This window comes from Cebidichthys violaceus, unplaced genomic scaffold (assembly GCF_023349555.1).
Source record: "Cebidichthys violaceus isolate CVI_PGR_0920_01 unplaced genomic scaffold, fCebVio1.0.p SCAF_4, whole genome shotgun sequence".
Classification (NCBI taxonomy): Eukaryota; Metazoa; Chordata; class Actinopteri; order Perciformes; family Stichaeidae; genus Cebidichthys; species Cebidichthys violaceus.
The window spans coordinates 16,160,615-16,177,768 of record NW_027176594.1 but is presented as its reverse complement, the minus strand read 5'-3'; the positions used below and the strand labels follow the sequence as shown (position 1 = coordinate 16,177,768).

The 17,154-nt window shown below is 44.6% G+C and overlaps 1 protein-coding gene across 1 annotated transcript in view; it reads right to left on the bottom strand.

Annotated features, from left to right (window-relative positions):
• Window positions 1-17,154, bottom strand: part of stx8 (syntaxin 8) — a 43,733-nt gene that overhangs the window by 9,245 nt on the left and 17,334 nt on the right. The window contains exon 7 of the mRNA XM_068726927.1: window positions 73-174. Coding sequence (XP_068583028.1) covers window positions 73-174 — 102 coding nt within the window. The remainder of the gene's footprint in view (window positions 1-72; window positions 175-17,154) is intronic.

Genomic DNA, 17,154 nt, shown 5'->3' with positions numbered 1-17,154 from the left:
TAAATAAACAGATTAATTGTGATTTGTTTTCAAGGACACAGATATCAGGCCTGCTCCACCGTAAAGGCTCACCACAGGAGGCTGACTTTGTCTCCACGAGCTTCACCCTTCGCGTCTCGTTACGAATCCTGTCGTCCGTCTTGTCCACAAGATGCGTGATGTCGTCAATGATTTCTGAGAGACGGAGACAGAGAGAGAAAAAGGAGAGCAGAAAAGGTCAATAAAGTACATTTTGGCTTCGTATTATGTTGCTATCTGCAATTTAAGACTTCACAGTGGTTTCATTTTATTGCATAAAAGACCTCCCAATACGTTTAGTGCAATAAAAGAAATTACCCGAAATGAAAAAGTGACAGGTTCTAAAGGGAGTTGACATCAGAGCAGTCAACAACTTCAAAAAGGCAGAGGCTGCCAACGCACAGACATGAGTGGTGGTGATGGAGGGAGTGGGCCGTGTGAGAGCGCTCCTCGCACTTTCAAACGGTTTCACTACTTCCTGAAACCATTCTGGATTCAATCAGGCACTCATTGTTCATGAGTTTTAAAGACGTAAGCCCGGGCTTCAGGGACTATGCCTGGGCTTCCAAAGAAAGAGAGAGTGGGTTTTCTGTGTGTGTGTGTGTGTGTGTGTGTGTGTGTGTGTGTGTGTGTGTGTGTGTGTGTGTGTGTGTGTGTGTGTGTGTGTGTGTGTGTGTGTGTGTGTGTGTGTGTTTGGCTGAGCAGCTAGGGTCCTTCAGTAGGAGTTCCTGACTTGAAGGTCGTCCAGATGGAAGCCTGTGTGATTTGTCAGAGCCAGCCGCAGTGTTGACACGGCATCTCCAGAGGGTCCGACCCAACAACAAAAACAGATAACCGTCCAATCCCTTCACACAACTATTCAGACGCCGTGCCTTTAAACGAGACGAACAGTTGTGAATGTACACAAGTACACAATATAACGACCATTTCACAGTTTTAAACCTAAACATTCAAAAAGATACTTCCGGTTGCGGTGTATGCGAATGACGTCAGCTGACAGGAAGTAAACATGGACCCAAGCTGTTGCTTAGCGATGCAATTCTGTCGAAACCCGCTAAAACGGAGCGTTTCAGACAGAGGGTGAATACTGGTATAATCAGACAGACAGTATCGGAAAAATAAAGAGTTTTATGAACATTAAAGTGTGTAAACACGTTGTAGTAGAAACAAAAGATTCAAATATGAACCCGGGAATTAGCATCATAGGTCTCCTGTAAGAAATCTATGAGCAAAAACATTCAAAACAACACCGCCCATATCTCTCGTTATAAATCAGGAGATTTATTATATTACTGAAATAGAATTGCCCTTTCAACTTTATATTTCCTCTCCAGTAGCCTTCTAAATTAAAAAAAGACAAAAAGAATACGTGGCAGAACTATAAAGGAACCAGTAAAACAGAAACCAAGGTCGAGTCGAAGAAAGGGAAGGTCTTCACTGCCTCGTATCAGCCTCTGATAAATGGAAGTTTTACAGGAATGGGAAGCTAGACTCATCCTCAAACCACAGTTCAGTGCCAAGTTAAACAGACTGTCCCTTCTGGGGAGGAAACCACCTTTTATTGCTGCTGCTGCTGCTGCAATATGGAAAATTAGTACACAGTCAGTGCGTTCTAAGCTTCTTTTATTTTTTTTTCTTCTTCCTCAAACCGTGACCAAATCCCCACAGGTGAGCGCTCTGGGTCATCTGCAGCATTTGTCTTCGTGAGCGCACTTGTCTCAAGCTCTAGCCGCCTTTCAACTGGATTGGTGAGAGAACACGTTTTCCTCAACAAGGAGCAATCACAGCTTGACGGGACAGTCTGCGTTTTTGGCTGACATCAGATAATTAAGGTGCACCGATAATTCGAGGAAGGAAAAGTAAAAAGCATGACAGTTTGGAGGGCCGGAGCGTGAAGGGGGGGGGGGGGGGGGGGGCAAGAACGAGGAGATGGGAGACGTGAGAGCGCCGTATGTACAGTGTCCCCGGAGACGAACACATCATCGCCGACGCATCAGGCAACAATTTGCAGAGAGGAAACTCTTCCTTTACGGGCGGGGAGGGGGTGTAGACGTTGAACCATTTGTGCCGCGTGCCACTCCAACTACTCATAAAGGATGTTTTTGGTTTGCCGCTGCCAAGTTTCTTGATTCAGCTCTGGCCCTGCAATAACATCTCAATTCATCGACGGATTCTAAAGCGTGCAGCAGAGCTAAGACCTGACCTTTAACTACAGCTGCAGAGCGGGACACATACAAGGTCCACGCTTTCCACGTGCATATTCCTTCAACTCACCCTGCTATCAAGTCATGTTTCTAACAACATAATTCTCAATTTCCTAGTGTAACTTTTTGCTTCCATGTACACTATGACAGCTGCTGGCCGTGGCTTGGATCTGCCAGACCACAAAGAAAGCCCTGTTTCAGGCAAGGATTGTTAGTTGAAAATGCTCTCCCACTGCATAAACCCCCAAAGCCACAGTGTGGGAGAGCACGGCTCGTACACAAACACCAGCCGTTTTACGATGCATTCGTTTATGCTTGTTTGGCCTCTAAAGCACAATGGACAATGTGTGCCCTCCCTCTAAACCATGACTCATAAGTGCTGTACCTCAGATTATTTGGAAATGACAGGAATGTGAATTTGGATTGAAGTTAATGCTACATGAGATGCTTAAGTATATTATGTTATTAAAGGTTCTATCTACAAGTTCGGGAGCATATCTATTACCTCTCAATGGCTCTCAACATGGCGACGGCTGGGCCCCCGCGGCTCACAGTTAACGGTGCTAACAGCGTTAACAGCGCAAACTAAGAGAAAAAGTGCTAACAGTTTTTACTTGACGGGGGAAACGCAAAACTTCCGTGAAGATGTTGTCTGTCGGGACGCAGTTACCAGCTGTAACCGCCATATGAGCGCTGTGCAGAGCACATGAGATATCACATGCACGGCCAGCCGGCCCGGCTAGCTACGTCAACAAAGCTATATAACAAATAGTTGTTTGCTGCTATATATCAATACTCTGAATATTGAATTTAGAACCTATAACGAACCCCATGAAGGTGAAGATGTGTCCAGGATCTGTACAGAGAAACTTTGAGATAAAATGTCTCCACTGTGGACAGCAACTGAATCTATATCTGAATTGTGATAATGATTTTTTTGGGCTCAATTATCCCCTTTTCTAATTATGTCTACTGCATGTTCAACAAGAGGCCTCAGGCTTTCTTTGGGTCCAGGGACTCAATACTAGTCTCTGTTATAATAATATACAATGTGAATTATTTGATGGTTATGTGAACTGTCATTGTTACAACAAACAATTATTTGGCTGCAGAAAGGCAGAGAATATATAATATTTCGATATATTGACTGCCAACTACTTTGCAGCTGTTGTCAATATGAGGAAAGTTCAGTGGAACCACAGACAGGACCGATCACAAATACTGTTAGCAGACATCTTTGACTTAAACATGAACAGTCCTGGAATGATCCGGAAGATGTTTTCTCCCTTTTGAAATCAGTGAGACATTTTCATAGAGCTGGGATAAACCCTCTGCAGGTGTTTTTGCATAAAATGAGGCTTAGAATATAGACTCCACATATGTGGTGTATTACCTCAGTTATAAGGAAACACTTAAAGTAATATGTAAAGTAACCAGGTCGATACAATTGTAAATATAAGAATCTATATCTATCTACATGTGGAAGTAAAGCAGATGTTGACTTCTAAATACTTCGGCTGAAAGCGACAGGAATGCCAACTCTCGATTCCGTTTCTCTGCTACCAACAGTGCCTTTCATTCACACAAAAAACAATGTATGTAAAATGTGGCCCTTCTGTGTAGAGGCACGAGGGCCCTGGAGCACACAGACCAATAGGAGACAGATGTAGCGCTCACATGACGTCACCCGCTCCCCTCGTGCAGCCGACTCTCTGCGCAATCTCAACGCCATTACATCTCTGTTCCAATGCTTTGCAGCTTTCATATATAAACAGCCTCTCGCTGTGGCCATCCCGCTCTCTGGGGGCTAACCAGTTAACAGGTCTGTTTCTACCGCGGCTGTCAGCGTCATCTGGAACCAAGCACAGACACCTACTATTCTCAGGACTGGCTGCCGCTGGTCACTCTGGGCTAAATGATGATGTGGCCAAGGCACGAACTGAAGGGAAATACTTGGGGGCCGAGTCTCTTACAGTTAAAGTATACCGCCAGTCCCTGTACACAGGGCAGATAGTAGCGTTGCCACATCATTCCTGGGTGTTTACAGCACACCCACCCATCACCCCGCGTAGCTGGACTGAGGGTGCCACACAGACACAATAAACCCGCCCAGCTGTTGAGTTCTTTTAGCCGACCTCTTGCAATGCACCGTGATCTTTTCAAGAAGTTACAAAAAAGTACTAAGAGAGATTCCATATGAATCCAGTTTGGGTTGCTTCTACTGGCCCTGAATTTATAATGAATTGCACTTTGGAACTCGGCTCCATCTTCATTGAGTGAGGTGAAGATTCTGTGAGCCTATAGGTGGTCCTCAGATTCCTTTGAGCAAGGCTGTGCTACTGCTGCCCGGGCTCGCAGTCAAGGGGACACTCGCGGGTCAACGGTGGATATTGGTTCAAAAGCATCTTCAAAATGGAAATTTCAATCTTTTGCCTATTATCTGGGTCCAGGTCACGGTGGCGAGGTACCTCTTGAGACACCCCTATAAGAGGCATCCACATTAGAGACCCGGACCACCTCAACCGATTCCTGTCAATGCAATCAGTTGCGAATGTCAATGCGAAGGTCCAGCGGTTCTAATCCAAGGGCCTTCTGGATGTCTGAGCTTCTTACATTACATTACAGTCATTTTAGCAGAGGCTTTTATCCAAAGCGACTTACAATTCAGTATCTATCTACACACCGTAGACGCCGCAGCTACGAGAGCAATTTTGGGGTTAAGTTTCTTGCTCAAGGACACATTGACATGAGACTAGTAGAGCCGGGGATCGAACCACAGACCCTCTGATTGAAAGGCGACCCTGGTCTCCACTTAGCCTCTTACACCACCTCTAAGGTGGTCCCAAACACCCTTAGAAGGCAATTCCTTTGTGGTATCATTCTTTCGGTACTGAAACTCATGCCGATGCCTGAGGGTTGGACGTAGATCAACCAGTAAATTGAGAGCTTTCACTATGACAGTCCAGCTGCTGATCAAGAGGCTGCTGAGAGTCAATCTCCTTCTCCCTCTTTGCCTTTGTTGTGAACATGACTCCAAGATACTTCCTTCTCGTGGGACAGTGACTCACTTCCTGACCAAAAGTGAGCAACGCACCTTCGTCCAGCAGCGTACCACGGCCCGACTTGAAGGTGCCGACCAGCTGAACTCTCCTGCTGGAGCATACCCTATCCCGGCAGCCAAGTTCCTTCAACAGAACTCAACATGATGGAAAACCAACTCACTGAGCAATTAGTGGACTGTTTGACTCAACTTAAGGAACAACAAAACAAGCCAGATGCAAGTTCACTAAAGAACTGCAGAGCTTTGATACATTACACAGACGTACAAAGGCAAGTGAGGGGCCAGGGAAAAAATAACGGGATAACAGGGGAAAAAATTGCCAAGTGCCAAAGCACGGACAACAAGCAGGCCAAGATACCACTTGTGAAAGAATGTTGCTTATTAGGTCTTAATTATTGTTCACTGACTCTACAGAGCGGGTTGCAGAGAATGGGAAACATACAAAGAAGATATGGATGTGCACGATTAGTCGGCTAGTCGATTAAACGTTGCTACCCTCGGTGGTCGGCACCAGAAATACTTGACGGTTTAAATTATAATTATCTTATTAATATATAGATTTAAATTACATATTGACATATTTTGTGTTTGCTGTTACTGTGGGAAGCCACCGCTGCTCAGCAGTTCCTGACATAGGGCGATATCGAACATCATTTGTTTACATGCAAAGCTTTGAATGAGGGTTTCTAATGAAGTTTTGAATATCTGTCGTCAGATTGTGTGTTATTTTGGTTCCATAAATATAATCTATGGAGCTGTTAGATTGCTGCCATACCGTCCTGTGAGTACAGGTGCATGCAAAAGAGTAAACGGTATTCTGACGGCAGTAAAATGTAGTTTTTGAAGTAGAATGGTCCATTTGGTAAAAACGTCGTGAATTTCCTCCGGTCTCATCTTTTAGGATGTGACTCTGCCAGAACCCAGAGTCATGTAGCACTGAAAGGGCCGCGAATTCGCAGTCAAGACAGTTAAGGATCCTCGCCCATTCCTTCTCGGATAGTCATCGGATACCACATTGTGTGAATCCAGCATTAAAGGCTAAACCTCCACTTCAAAACCAATCACCACATGATATCATGAAGCCTAATTCAAGTCAGACAGCAAATATGACACTCACACGCAGGAGAACGGTGAGAAGCTTGGGCGACACGCTCTATCTTAATGATCAAATTCCTGCATCCCAGATCCATACTCGCCCCGAGCCTCGGGAAATTGCTGACTCATCTTCGCAGAGGCTATAGCAGTGGTGGTTTTGGTTTGTGTGTGTGTGTGTGTGTGTGTGTGTGTGTGTGTGTGTGTGTGTGTGTGTGTGTGTGCATGTGGTTGAGGTACTGCCATAAACAGTGACACCCCAGCGTGGCTCCAGGATGTGCTGTATTAACTCTGTGTGTTATTGTAGGACTCGTTCCCAGAGAGGGCACAGCGCACAGAGAAAAGGCTTGTTTTCTCTCACCGATTTAAAACGCAATCCGACTCAGTGGGGCTAATTCTGTTGTGCTTATTCAGGAGATGATTTCTCCTGAGGATATGGAGAAAGAGGGGAGCGAAGCGGGTTTTTTCTTTTTCTTCACTCAACCCTCCTCTTGTATCCCTTGTTGTAGTGCAAGGGGGTCTGACCACAACTGTTACCAATTGGCCCTGGTGTGACTGACTGTGTATAGAGAGTGGTGCTTTGTTGCCAACCAAAACACACACACACATCTCTGGATGTAACTGGAACTTCACTTGGCACACACGGGGCACTCAGCATGATGATACAACTCAGGGCAATTATGGTATTTACAAGAAGTTGCACAGTCTTGGAAGAGTTTCTTTCAACTTCTTTCTTTTTTTCTCTCTCTCTCTCGGCTGCTTATTGTAAACAAACTCACCCTGAGGATTTGTGGGGAGTGAGGATTAGGGGGAGTTTCACTCAAAACCTCAGTTTTACCAGTTTTAAACCCCAACAAATCATTTGAACGCCTTCCAACAAAAGAAAAAATAACAAAAAAAGGACAGAAATGTGCAAAAACGAGCCTTGGTGTAGAAATAATCCTAAAAATGTGTTTGGTCAATCTGACATGTTAGAGGCAAAGACTCAAACACAGGCACTTTCTTTTCCTAAAAAAAATCCAAAAAAGTCATAATGTGCTTTCTATTATTGTATAAATATTCACACTGGTGATGGATAATTAAGGACTTATATCTGCTGTGGTGTCCAACACCAACAGTTCGGGAAAAGGCCATGATATTTTTCACCCTGGGGCCAACCGGTCATATTGTGATACATCAGGAATCAATGAATATTAAGTAACATTTCTCTGAAATGCAATAGAAATATGATGCAAAGAACTGCCCACTTGAGCGAACAAGATGGGAAATGAGCAATATTTAGCATACGAGGGCTATTATTGCTGTGAAAAACAATGCAGGCCAATTCAAGGAACATTGTGTACATGTAACTAGAATCACCGCCTTGTGGTTGTATGCCTCCGCCGACCAGTGATGTTGCGGTTTACATCGCTTTCTGTCCAAAATGTCACCATTTCATCATTTTATTCAATTAAGAGAAACACTTTTTTTGGGAAACTGTCATAAATAGCATATGAACTCTTCAGTTATGGCAAAAAACGTGTTTTGTGAGATCACAGTGATGTTTGATCACCAAAATCTAAATCAGTTCATCCTTGAGTCCAAGTGGACGGTTGAGCCATATTTGAAGAAATTCCCTCCAGGCGTTCCTGAGATATCACGTTCACGAGAACGGCCGGCGCTGCAAAACAAATGTCATAAAAACCTTTGAAACATTTCTTGCATGCCTTTATTTTAAAAAAAGAGCCAATGTGCCCAAAATCGGAACAGAACTGCACCATTATGTATGCACGCATCAAACTCATTGATCGCGGTAACTCCATACTGTATCTCTGTTTAGCATCTACCCTGTTTTTGTGTCTTACTGAATGAATTTGTGCACATATGTTGGTGAGGTTTCTGAGGGCATCACCATGCAAACAATTCGCCCTTCCAACATCTGGCCTTCTGAAGTGCCAGGCCACATGTGTACAGATTAGTCTCACTGCTGGATATCATCCACCCCCCCCCAGCCCCAATGAATCTCTGAGTCCCTCCAAAAGGACTGACAGGCTCCCTCGGTCAACACTTTTGGGGGTAAGATATCCTTTATTGCATCATTAGACAGTTTCTCTGTCCAGGGTATTGGCTAGCTGAGTGATGATAAACGTCTCGCTTTAAGCAGCTCACGCTGCCACGGCCACACTTGCCAACGATCCAAACATAGTGTTGTTTATTCATGTTGTGGGGACGCACGCTCTGTCAATGAAAACTTTGTGTTGGAACCGTCTTTGTCAACCTTGGACTACATTTACCTTTACTACTCCAGCAGGAGAGGTTGTAGCCCACTGACAGCAGCGGGAAGCTTCCACCTCTAAATATTCATTTCAAACTGTATCAAGCATTCTCATGACAATGGTACATTGTGAAGACAGTCATACAGTCCCACGAGGACTTGTTCTTGGTTTCCAAATTACAAAAAAAAGAATCCAAACTGAATCTGAAGAGGACGAAAAGCGGTATAAATACACCAAAAAGCTGGAACAGCAGTGACCCACCACTTTGACAACCATTACATATGCGGCCTCCACATTTCCAGCCCTAATCCCAACCACTTGTGTGCCAGTTTGAAACTGAAACCGGCTGTGTGTCCACGGACAGTTTCACCTCCCTAACCCCGCTAGGTTTACCCCGAGATCCATCACCGCACATGACGGACACCAAAAAAACGAACGACCGGCTGATGAATGAATTTCTCGGAGTTGAACCTCCATTTGAAAGAGCACACTTCAAAGAAAAGCACATAAATTGAGAAAAAGCCTCCGCACTAGTTCAGTTTCAGCACGCACAGACCATTGGGTTTGCGCTTGCTGGACTCCAAAGACGAGGTCCATGTGAATTATGGGAACCCACCAAAGTGATGTGGGAGGAGAACACAAGGTTTCTCATGCTACTGCTATCTTAAGCTCTTATGTTACCAAAGCACGTTGGTCAGGCAAGTTATGGCGATAAGCTCGTACATGTTCATTCATCACTTGGCGTTCGTACTTGCTGGCTATGTTGAGTAGCAACTATTATGACATTTAAGATTGTTTCTTTCTTCATTCATTCTTTCAACATGTATTTCCTTCCTTCCTTCCAATAGTTGCCCATCCTATGACGCTCCAACGCACCGCTGGCATCGGACAGAATAATTCAATCTGGGCCTTTTCAGGGGCATTGCATGACTAGAATAGCACTGCAGCGTTTTTCAACCAACCTGGAAACTGGAAATGATCGACACTGTGCAAGTGAAGAAAAAATAAAACAGGTGAGTCACGCTGTCATCCTGTGATACCGGCGGAATAAAAACAAAACCTCGGAGGCAGAATCAGAAATGCCATCAGGGCTGTCGGGCGTGTGTCATTTGGCTGTAATGGGTTTTAACAATTATGAGCTTGAGCTGTCCCAAGACAGCTGGAAACCTTCTATATATAATGCACGCGATGACTTAAAATCAAACCCATAATGTCATCCGCAGATAAAGATAAACAGAGCGTTGAAAAAAGGAAAGGCAACGAGGAGAACTTAAACCACTTTATCAGCCTTTCACACTCAACTATTTCTGTGTAGGGCTGCCAGATTCACCACCATCCCTCATCTTATTTGGGCGGGCAGTGAACGCAACGACAATGAATTGAAGTGACTGGTGCATTACATGCAATTAACACGCACGTGACCAGCTCTGTCATTTTAGGATTAATGGAAACAAGGATTTACACACACACACACACACACACACACACACACACACACACACACACACACACACACACACACACACACACACACACACACCGCAAAGACCAACAGCATGGAGGAGAAGTCTGATCATTACCAGGTTTTACACCATCACCCCTCTTATGGCCAGGTGCCACCGAACAATGTGTGCATGATGAGCATGAGGGTGCCAGCAGCAGCAGCAGCAGCAGCAGCAGCGTGAGGCAGGGACCACCCTGTCACTGGCACAGCACCTCCAAACCAGCCGCTGTTACACTTCATCAGTACCATCACACTTCATTAGCAGGGACACCCAGGAGAGGGTGGCATATCGAGAAGCTAGGAACTGATAAATAAAATGTAAAAAAAAATGAAACGGAATAGTTCTGATTGGATGAAGCGAACCAGTAGATTTCCACAGGTGTTATAAACGACAGTGAACTACTGGTATATTTGTAATATTAAGTGAACTTAATGATTAATGAAGGTTGCATTCTTTCGATTAACTCCAGACTAACTATGCCACTGGTAGCACTGGTGCCGTTTGGTCGCAGTAGCACATGATTTGGTCACACCCTTTTTCTTTTTTTTTTTCTTCTTTTTTTTTTGAGTACAGCATAGTTTTAAGCGCAGACCGGTCTCTTCCTGCCGGCACTTTCGCCATCAGTGTCCAAACCTCTCGCTGTCTCTCCTTCCTCGTTTTGCTTTTCTTTTCTTTTTTTAAATAACCAGCTACAGACAGTTTTATTTTTAGAACCGATAACAGCTAAATGGATTGTTTCGTAAAGTTCTGTGCCGCTTGTGTACATGTACATTATTTGTCGCTGCTAGACAAACGAATCACGTGCTGCGCGTAGGCTGCCAAGTGCCGGGGGGGGCACCAATGATAACAATCACCATGCATTTGCACGAATGCGACTCCGTGAAGTTTGAACTTGAACGCTCACCATCTTGGTCGCAGGCTGGAGCCCTGGATAAACTACAAGATAAATTTGTTGTTTTTTTGACAGTGACACGTTACAATTTGTAACTTAAACCAGAAATGAAATTGAAACTTAAATGACAATTTTCGCCCCAACTTTATCGACAAAGCAGGCTTGGCAAGGTTTAAAGTAGAATGGCATTCATCCAAAATAACAAATATGATTTCTGCCGTGTCCCGTGACAATTAATTGAACATTGCAATCTTATCGTTATTCCAAAAAACATGAACGAACATAAAATAGCAAATTAATAACACTACATGGATTTTATTGCACACAAAAAACCTATGTTTGTATTACTGCCTAGCCTTAAAACTTTGTTGATTTTCTGTTTTGTTTGAAATCCTTTATCCTCTTTTCAAGTATGACTGTTGCTATTTAATAGGAGAGGTACCTTCATTAGCCATCTCTGGCTTCTAACCTCTCCTGCACAGTGTTTGAACTTGTCTTTTTATATATGTACACATGTGCAAATAAAGAAACAAATAAAATCACTTCAACTGACATTTTTGAAAAGTATGCAAGTCTATTTTTCCAATAACAAGCCATATTAGTTTTCCTAATCATGGCCGAGTTGTAAACAAAGTAAGAAAAAGACAAAGAGAGAGGGAGAGAGAAAGAGAGACACCGAGTTTCTCGCTGGGTGAACAACTGTGTTGTAATTGAAATGATCTGAGTCTAATAACTCAACATCCTGCGCGGTGAGTGGAGCTTCCTGGCAATACGTCGGCTTGCCGACCGACTGACCGACCGACTGAGGAGTTATAGAGGGACTTTGATCTCGATGCCAGACCCCGTTTCACTCACAATGCACTCACAGGCATGGAGACACATGTGTTCACACGCACAGACGCTGACACAAACACGTGTGTGTGTGTGTGTGTGGTTTGTCTATGAGCGTCATACAGACTTGAACCTCCCGGATGTGACACGCTTCCGACAAGCTTTCCCGTCCCCGGGCTGAAGAGGAGTCATCTCAACAGCGTTAAGCCACGGTGCCGCTCAGAGGGAGAACGGGAGCGGTGAGACACGCAGAGCTCTATCACCCCTGATAGAGATGTTTTATTGTGGAAAAGACAGTTCAGGGCCAGCTGGTATTTATCTGCAAAAAGATCAATGGGGGTGCGGAACATGAAACATCACAGGGTTGTTGTTGAGCCTGGTATATTCTCAGATAGGATGGGATTGGTGGACTTTACTTTGGAACATGCACTGTGCGTGAGCATCGTTCAATATGGATCTTAAGTTCAAAGTCCTAATAAGTGGCACTTCTGATAGGGGAGTCTATCAGTGGCTCGAAAAAACAATAAGAAGCAGTTTATGGAAAAATAAAAACAAGCAGGTCACGGTGGCTTTCAAAGGCCTTTTCCTTTTGTGGCAAAGGAACGCAATCAGGGGCAAATATTCTTGTATTGCATATGTGTGAGAGAGAGGAGAAGGAGAAGGAGAGTGGTGGGAAATGGGAGGAAGAGCATAATTTGGAGATGAGAGAAACGCAAAAGCGCCATGCACAGAGGGAGACACTCTCCTCCCAGACGAGTCCCGAAAGTCCAACAGGTGCAGGACGGGGACAAAACACCATGTGGCCACAAACTGATAAGGGCTTTACATCGCACACATAACCCGATCTAGAAGTAATGTGCTTGAATACGCTGATGCCAACAACTCCGGTGTGAATCTGGAACTGACCGGGACGGAGTTGGGCATACCAGGGATTGGCACATCAGATGCACATAATTGCTGAAAAAAATCATAGTGAGTATGTGGTGGATTTTGGGTAATTGCGCTCTGGTGGAGGCCAGAGTAAATGTTTGGCCAACAGCGCGGCTGGAACAACTTCCCATCCTGAGAGGAAACAGTCTCCCACATAGCTTGTGCACGGGAGCGGAGTGGGGCACTAAGCAAACAGGCAAAAAAACACATGACGCAACAAGACCGCACGCTCCACTGTGGGCGACATTCGCTTCAAAAACATGGCTGGATGCACGGACGGTTAAGACATGGAGGCCAAACCACATGCACACAGGACCCACGAATAAATGACACGCGTGAATGAAACACCACGGTGGGAGTCTCAGCGTCGTCCTGCGGCTATGAGGTCCGACGGGGCGATGCAAGCTGCAGCCGTTCAAACAGCTGCACCTACAGCTGTCCGAGCTGAAAGGGAGGAGATGCTGATTACTGGAGGAGGAGGAGGAGGAGGAGGAGGAGGAGGAGGAGGAGGAAAAGGAGGAGGAGGAGGAGAAGGAGGAGAAGAAGGAGAAGAAGAAGAAACCTCCTCGGAGGAATTAAACTAATGAACAAATCCTGTGCGAGATCCTGGGACTCCCTCCACGTCCGCCCCTAAACTTGGATCCCTCCACCACCGAATCACTTCCATCCCACGGAGGGGAAAGCACAGAGCCGAGAATCATTCCACAGCGAGAGCTTCACTGAGGACCACAACTGGTGTGCCGCCTCTGCCGCCCACTAGTGGGTCCATGAGTGGGCTGCATGAGGGAGCAGCTCATGATTCTCCATTTCAATCTCATTTAAAAGTTCACGGAAGTGAACGACTCAAGTGCTTAACTACAGCAACATTTGCCGCTTTTATTATAATTTTTCTAATCACTACCAATGAACAATATCAATAGCAGAAACTTTTTATGTATATACACTATATATTTTTAGTGTTAACTTAGGTTGCGGACAACAGGACTCATTTTTAGCAGTGGTTCAGAAATTTTATGGAAAGCTTACAGTTTTACAGCCATTTTAAATACTTTGTTTAAGTCCCTTAGTTGGACAACAAAGAGAGTTTAATATGTCATATGAAAACAATAACTAAGAGAAATACTTTATGCATCGTAAAGAGACTTTTACTTATGTGGATTACCTTGGAACAAAAACAAAAAAATGGCAGAACACTATTAAGAAATAAATCTAGTATGTTAAAAAACGAGATCTTAGTAATTCCTAAAAATGTTTTAAGATGTTTTTGCGTGTAAGTTTGTCCTCTTTATTGTGGACAGTGCAGGTACATGCTAACACTAAAGCACTTAGTCTTGAATGTGTAACAATAGCAGCCTGGAAACAGAGTGAGACAGATGAGAATGATTAGATAACAGATCAAAAGCCTTTCTTCTTCTAGGGGGCCTTGCTTGTTCAAGCGGCACAGATCTGTGCAGTGCCCATAACCCGTTAAACGGACGTCAACATTTTACACGAAAACAAAAGACCAATAAAGGGCCTGTTATTTAAATTGTGAGGCAAACTTAGGTTTTTCATCTTTGGTCTAAGGGGGGGGGGGGGGGGGGGGAGAGACTCTCATCCTCAGTTTGGCCTGTAGATTGTCTGACGGCACACATGCATGTTTCATGTGTTATCAGATAACACATGAAACGGACGGGGCATGAAGCTTTTCCCACTTGAAAGGTTTTGTTCTAGAAAGGTGACATGTCTGCGACACGTTTCTTTTGCAAAGACTTGTAACAGCTTCTAATGGGACAGATACGAACAGTATCGCTTTGAAGGTTAGGCGATAGCGATCGCTGAAAATGTACCTCCCGTCAAATACCTCTCCAACGCAATAACAACACAGTGATGTTATGTCTACGGTGACGTTGTGCTGATATTTTAGTACAAATCATCAGTAAAATACTCAATACATTTAATACCTTTTTTTTTTACATTCCTCGTGAGTTCAGTTGGCCACGTTCTTCTTTTAAAGAATAACCTTTCGAAGTATCTTAACTTCTTTTTCGCTCTCTCCATTTCTTACATTCTCTTTAGCATTTGTTTTTCTCCGTCGCCCTCCTTCCATCTCGCCCCCGTCACTCTCAGACTCCCTTGCCTCCCCGTCTTTGCACAGTGCAACTGTAAGATTAGCCCACCCTGCTGTCTACCGCACTCCGTGAGTGTGTGTGTGTGTGTGTGTGTGTGTGTGTGTGTGTGTCTGTCTGTCTGTGCGCCCCTATCCCATCCCGGGCCGGCCGGTGGCCTCTGAGCTCCTGATACATCAACATGGTCTGTGTGCCAGCAACAACCCCGACAATGTGCTGGACATGTGGTGTCGACTTTCAGCACAAACACAATGACCTCACACTCAGACGAGGCACTTACACTCTCAAACACACACACACACACACACACACACACACACACACACACACACTCACTGAGTGCTGAAGAACAGATGTATACACACACACATAAACACATAAAAATGCCCAGCAGATGAAGGTGCAGTCCCCCCCCCCCCCCCCAATGCTTAAATGGGAACCACGTGCTGGCTTTGGGTCGAGGCAGACCCGGTAAACTAAGTCCTTCCATTCATTACGTGGGATGACCCATGCTTCCCCGAGGCTGAGGGGAACGCGAGGCGGCTCTCGGCTCGTCGGCCCCTTTGAACGTGGCCTCCAAACCGGAGCGGTTAGCAATTAAATAAACAGAGGAGGAGGATTTGTTCCCGCTGTCACTTGCGTTAGCCAAAAAGGGGGGAACCTGCTGGGCCAAGCCTGAGTCAGTCTAAGGTACCGTTAAATGGCAGGGAATCCTTCGCCCAGAGCCAAAGGAACTGGCAGCAGACGTTCAGCAGAGGTTCCCGACCACCAATACCACCAACACATACAGCTAATGTGCTTCCCCTGGACAACCCACCCGCAAAAACTCTCCAGGGAAAAATTACTGCAAAGTATCAACATCAGTTTGCCGTTAAATTGTACACATACCACACACACTAGGGCTGTTCTGCCCCCCCCCCCACAAAAAAACTAAACACAGCAGTGTCTTGGCTGTGCAAACGTAAGGCAGGCAAATCCTTTTGAGCAGGTAATCCAGTAATATCCGTAAAATGATGACTTCATGTTCTTCATTACCACACATTCAGTGTTACGACGGCGAAGGTGTGTGAATTGTGCAAATGTGATCAGGGCTTCTGCAAAAGAGAGGCTTCCTCTCAGTGAAACTTTCTTGAATAAATAAAAGGCTGAAAAAATATAAAGTTCTTATCTCATTCATAGTCCTAATGTGGGATTTTCCAACTGATTCTTATGGAGGACAAACAAGTTGCGTTAAAGTGTGCATTTCCTGACATGCACCTGTATGGAACATCAATCTTTTTTTTTATTTTGAAAAGCTTTAGAGCAAAAATCTAAAAGTGATTGCTGGTGGTTCAGTACAGGGAGGCTGCCACCCCACTCAGCATCCCCAAGTGGATGAGTACAAGAGTCTGGCCACAGTGGCATGTCAGACTTCCACCGTAGATACAACTTTGCCGGTTGTATCTATGCAAATGAACAGCGTTCAACCTCCTCCCACGCTGCGAGCACACAGAGCGCCACGCTCACCCTCCGGAGAAAGTCCATCGGACGGCGTGAAATGACGAGTTTCGCATCATCCATTGGGCCCTCAACGGCAAAGCACTGGGGAGCTCTGCGAGTCGGCAACACAGAGGGAAGCCTAACATCGTTCATTTGCACATACCACCCACATTGCAACGATACGAAGCTGGTTGAAAAAAGGGAGGCTTGTCCCTCCCCTTCCAGGGTCCCCCATGGGACATATTTCGGAAAAAGACATGTATGCCAGACAAACTGCAACTTTCTAGACTTGCAAAATTATTATAAATTCGTATATGTGTAGTTCATGGCGCCATTCAAACGGGATCAAACCAAATATTTGTCTCTCACCGTTGACTTCTATACATATTTTTTTCCAAAATCAGCAAAGCTTCTCTTTCAATAATAGTAAGTAAAATGGTAAAAAAAAAAAAAGATATTGACCTTAAGTTGTTTATGACGAATGCAATCATGCATGGTTAATACATTAATATAATAGATTATAAAGTTTGCAGAATCACATTATTAGCATCACAATAAAACCCATAATGCCAGTTAAACCCCCTCTAATGTCCACTTGGACAGTATTATAAAGACGGATTACCCAAAGACATGGTAATGAGACCAAACCCTTCAAAGAACACACACACTGTCCAAAAGGTGTTTGTTTCCAAGTGTTGTGTCATCATCTGCTTTTAAGGATGGTGGTGGGAAAGAAACGGTGAAATCATACCGTCCTGGATTTCTTTTTTTCCCTTCCT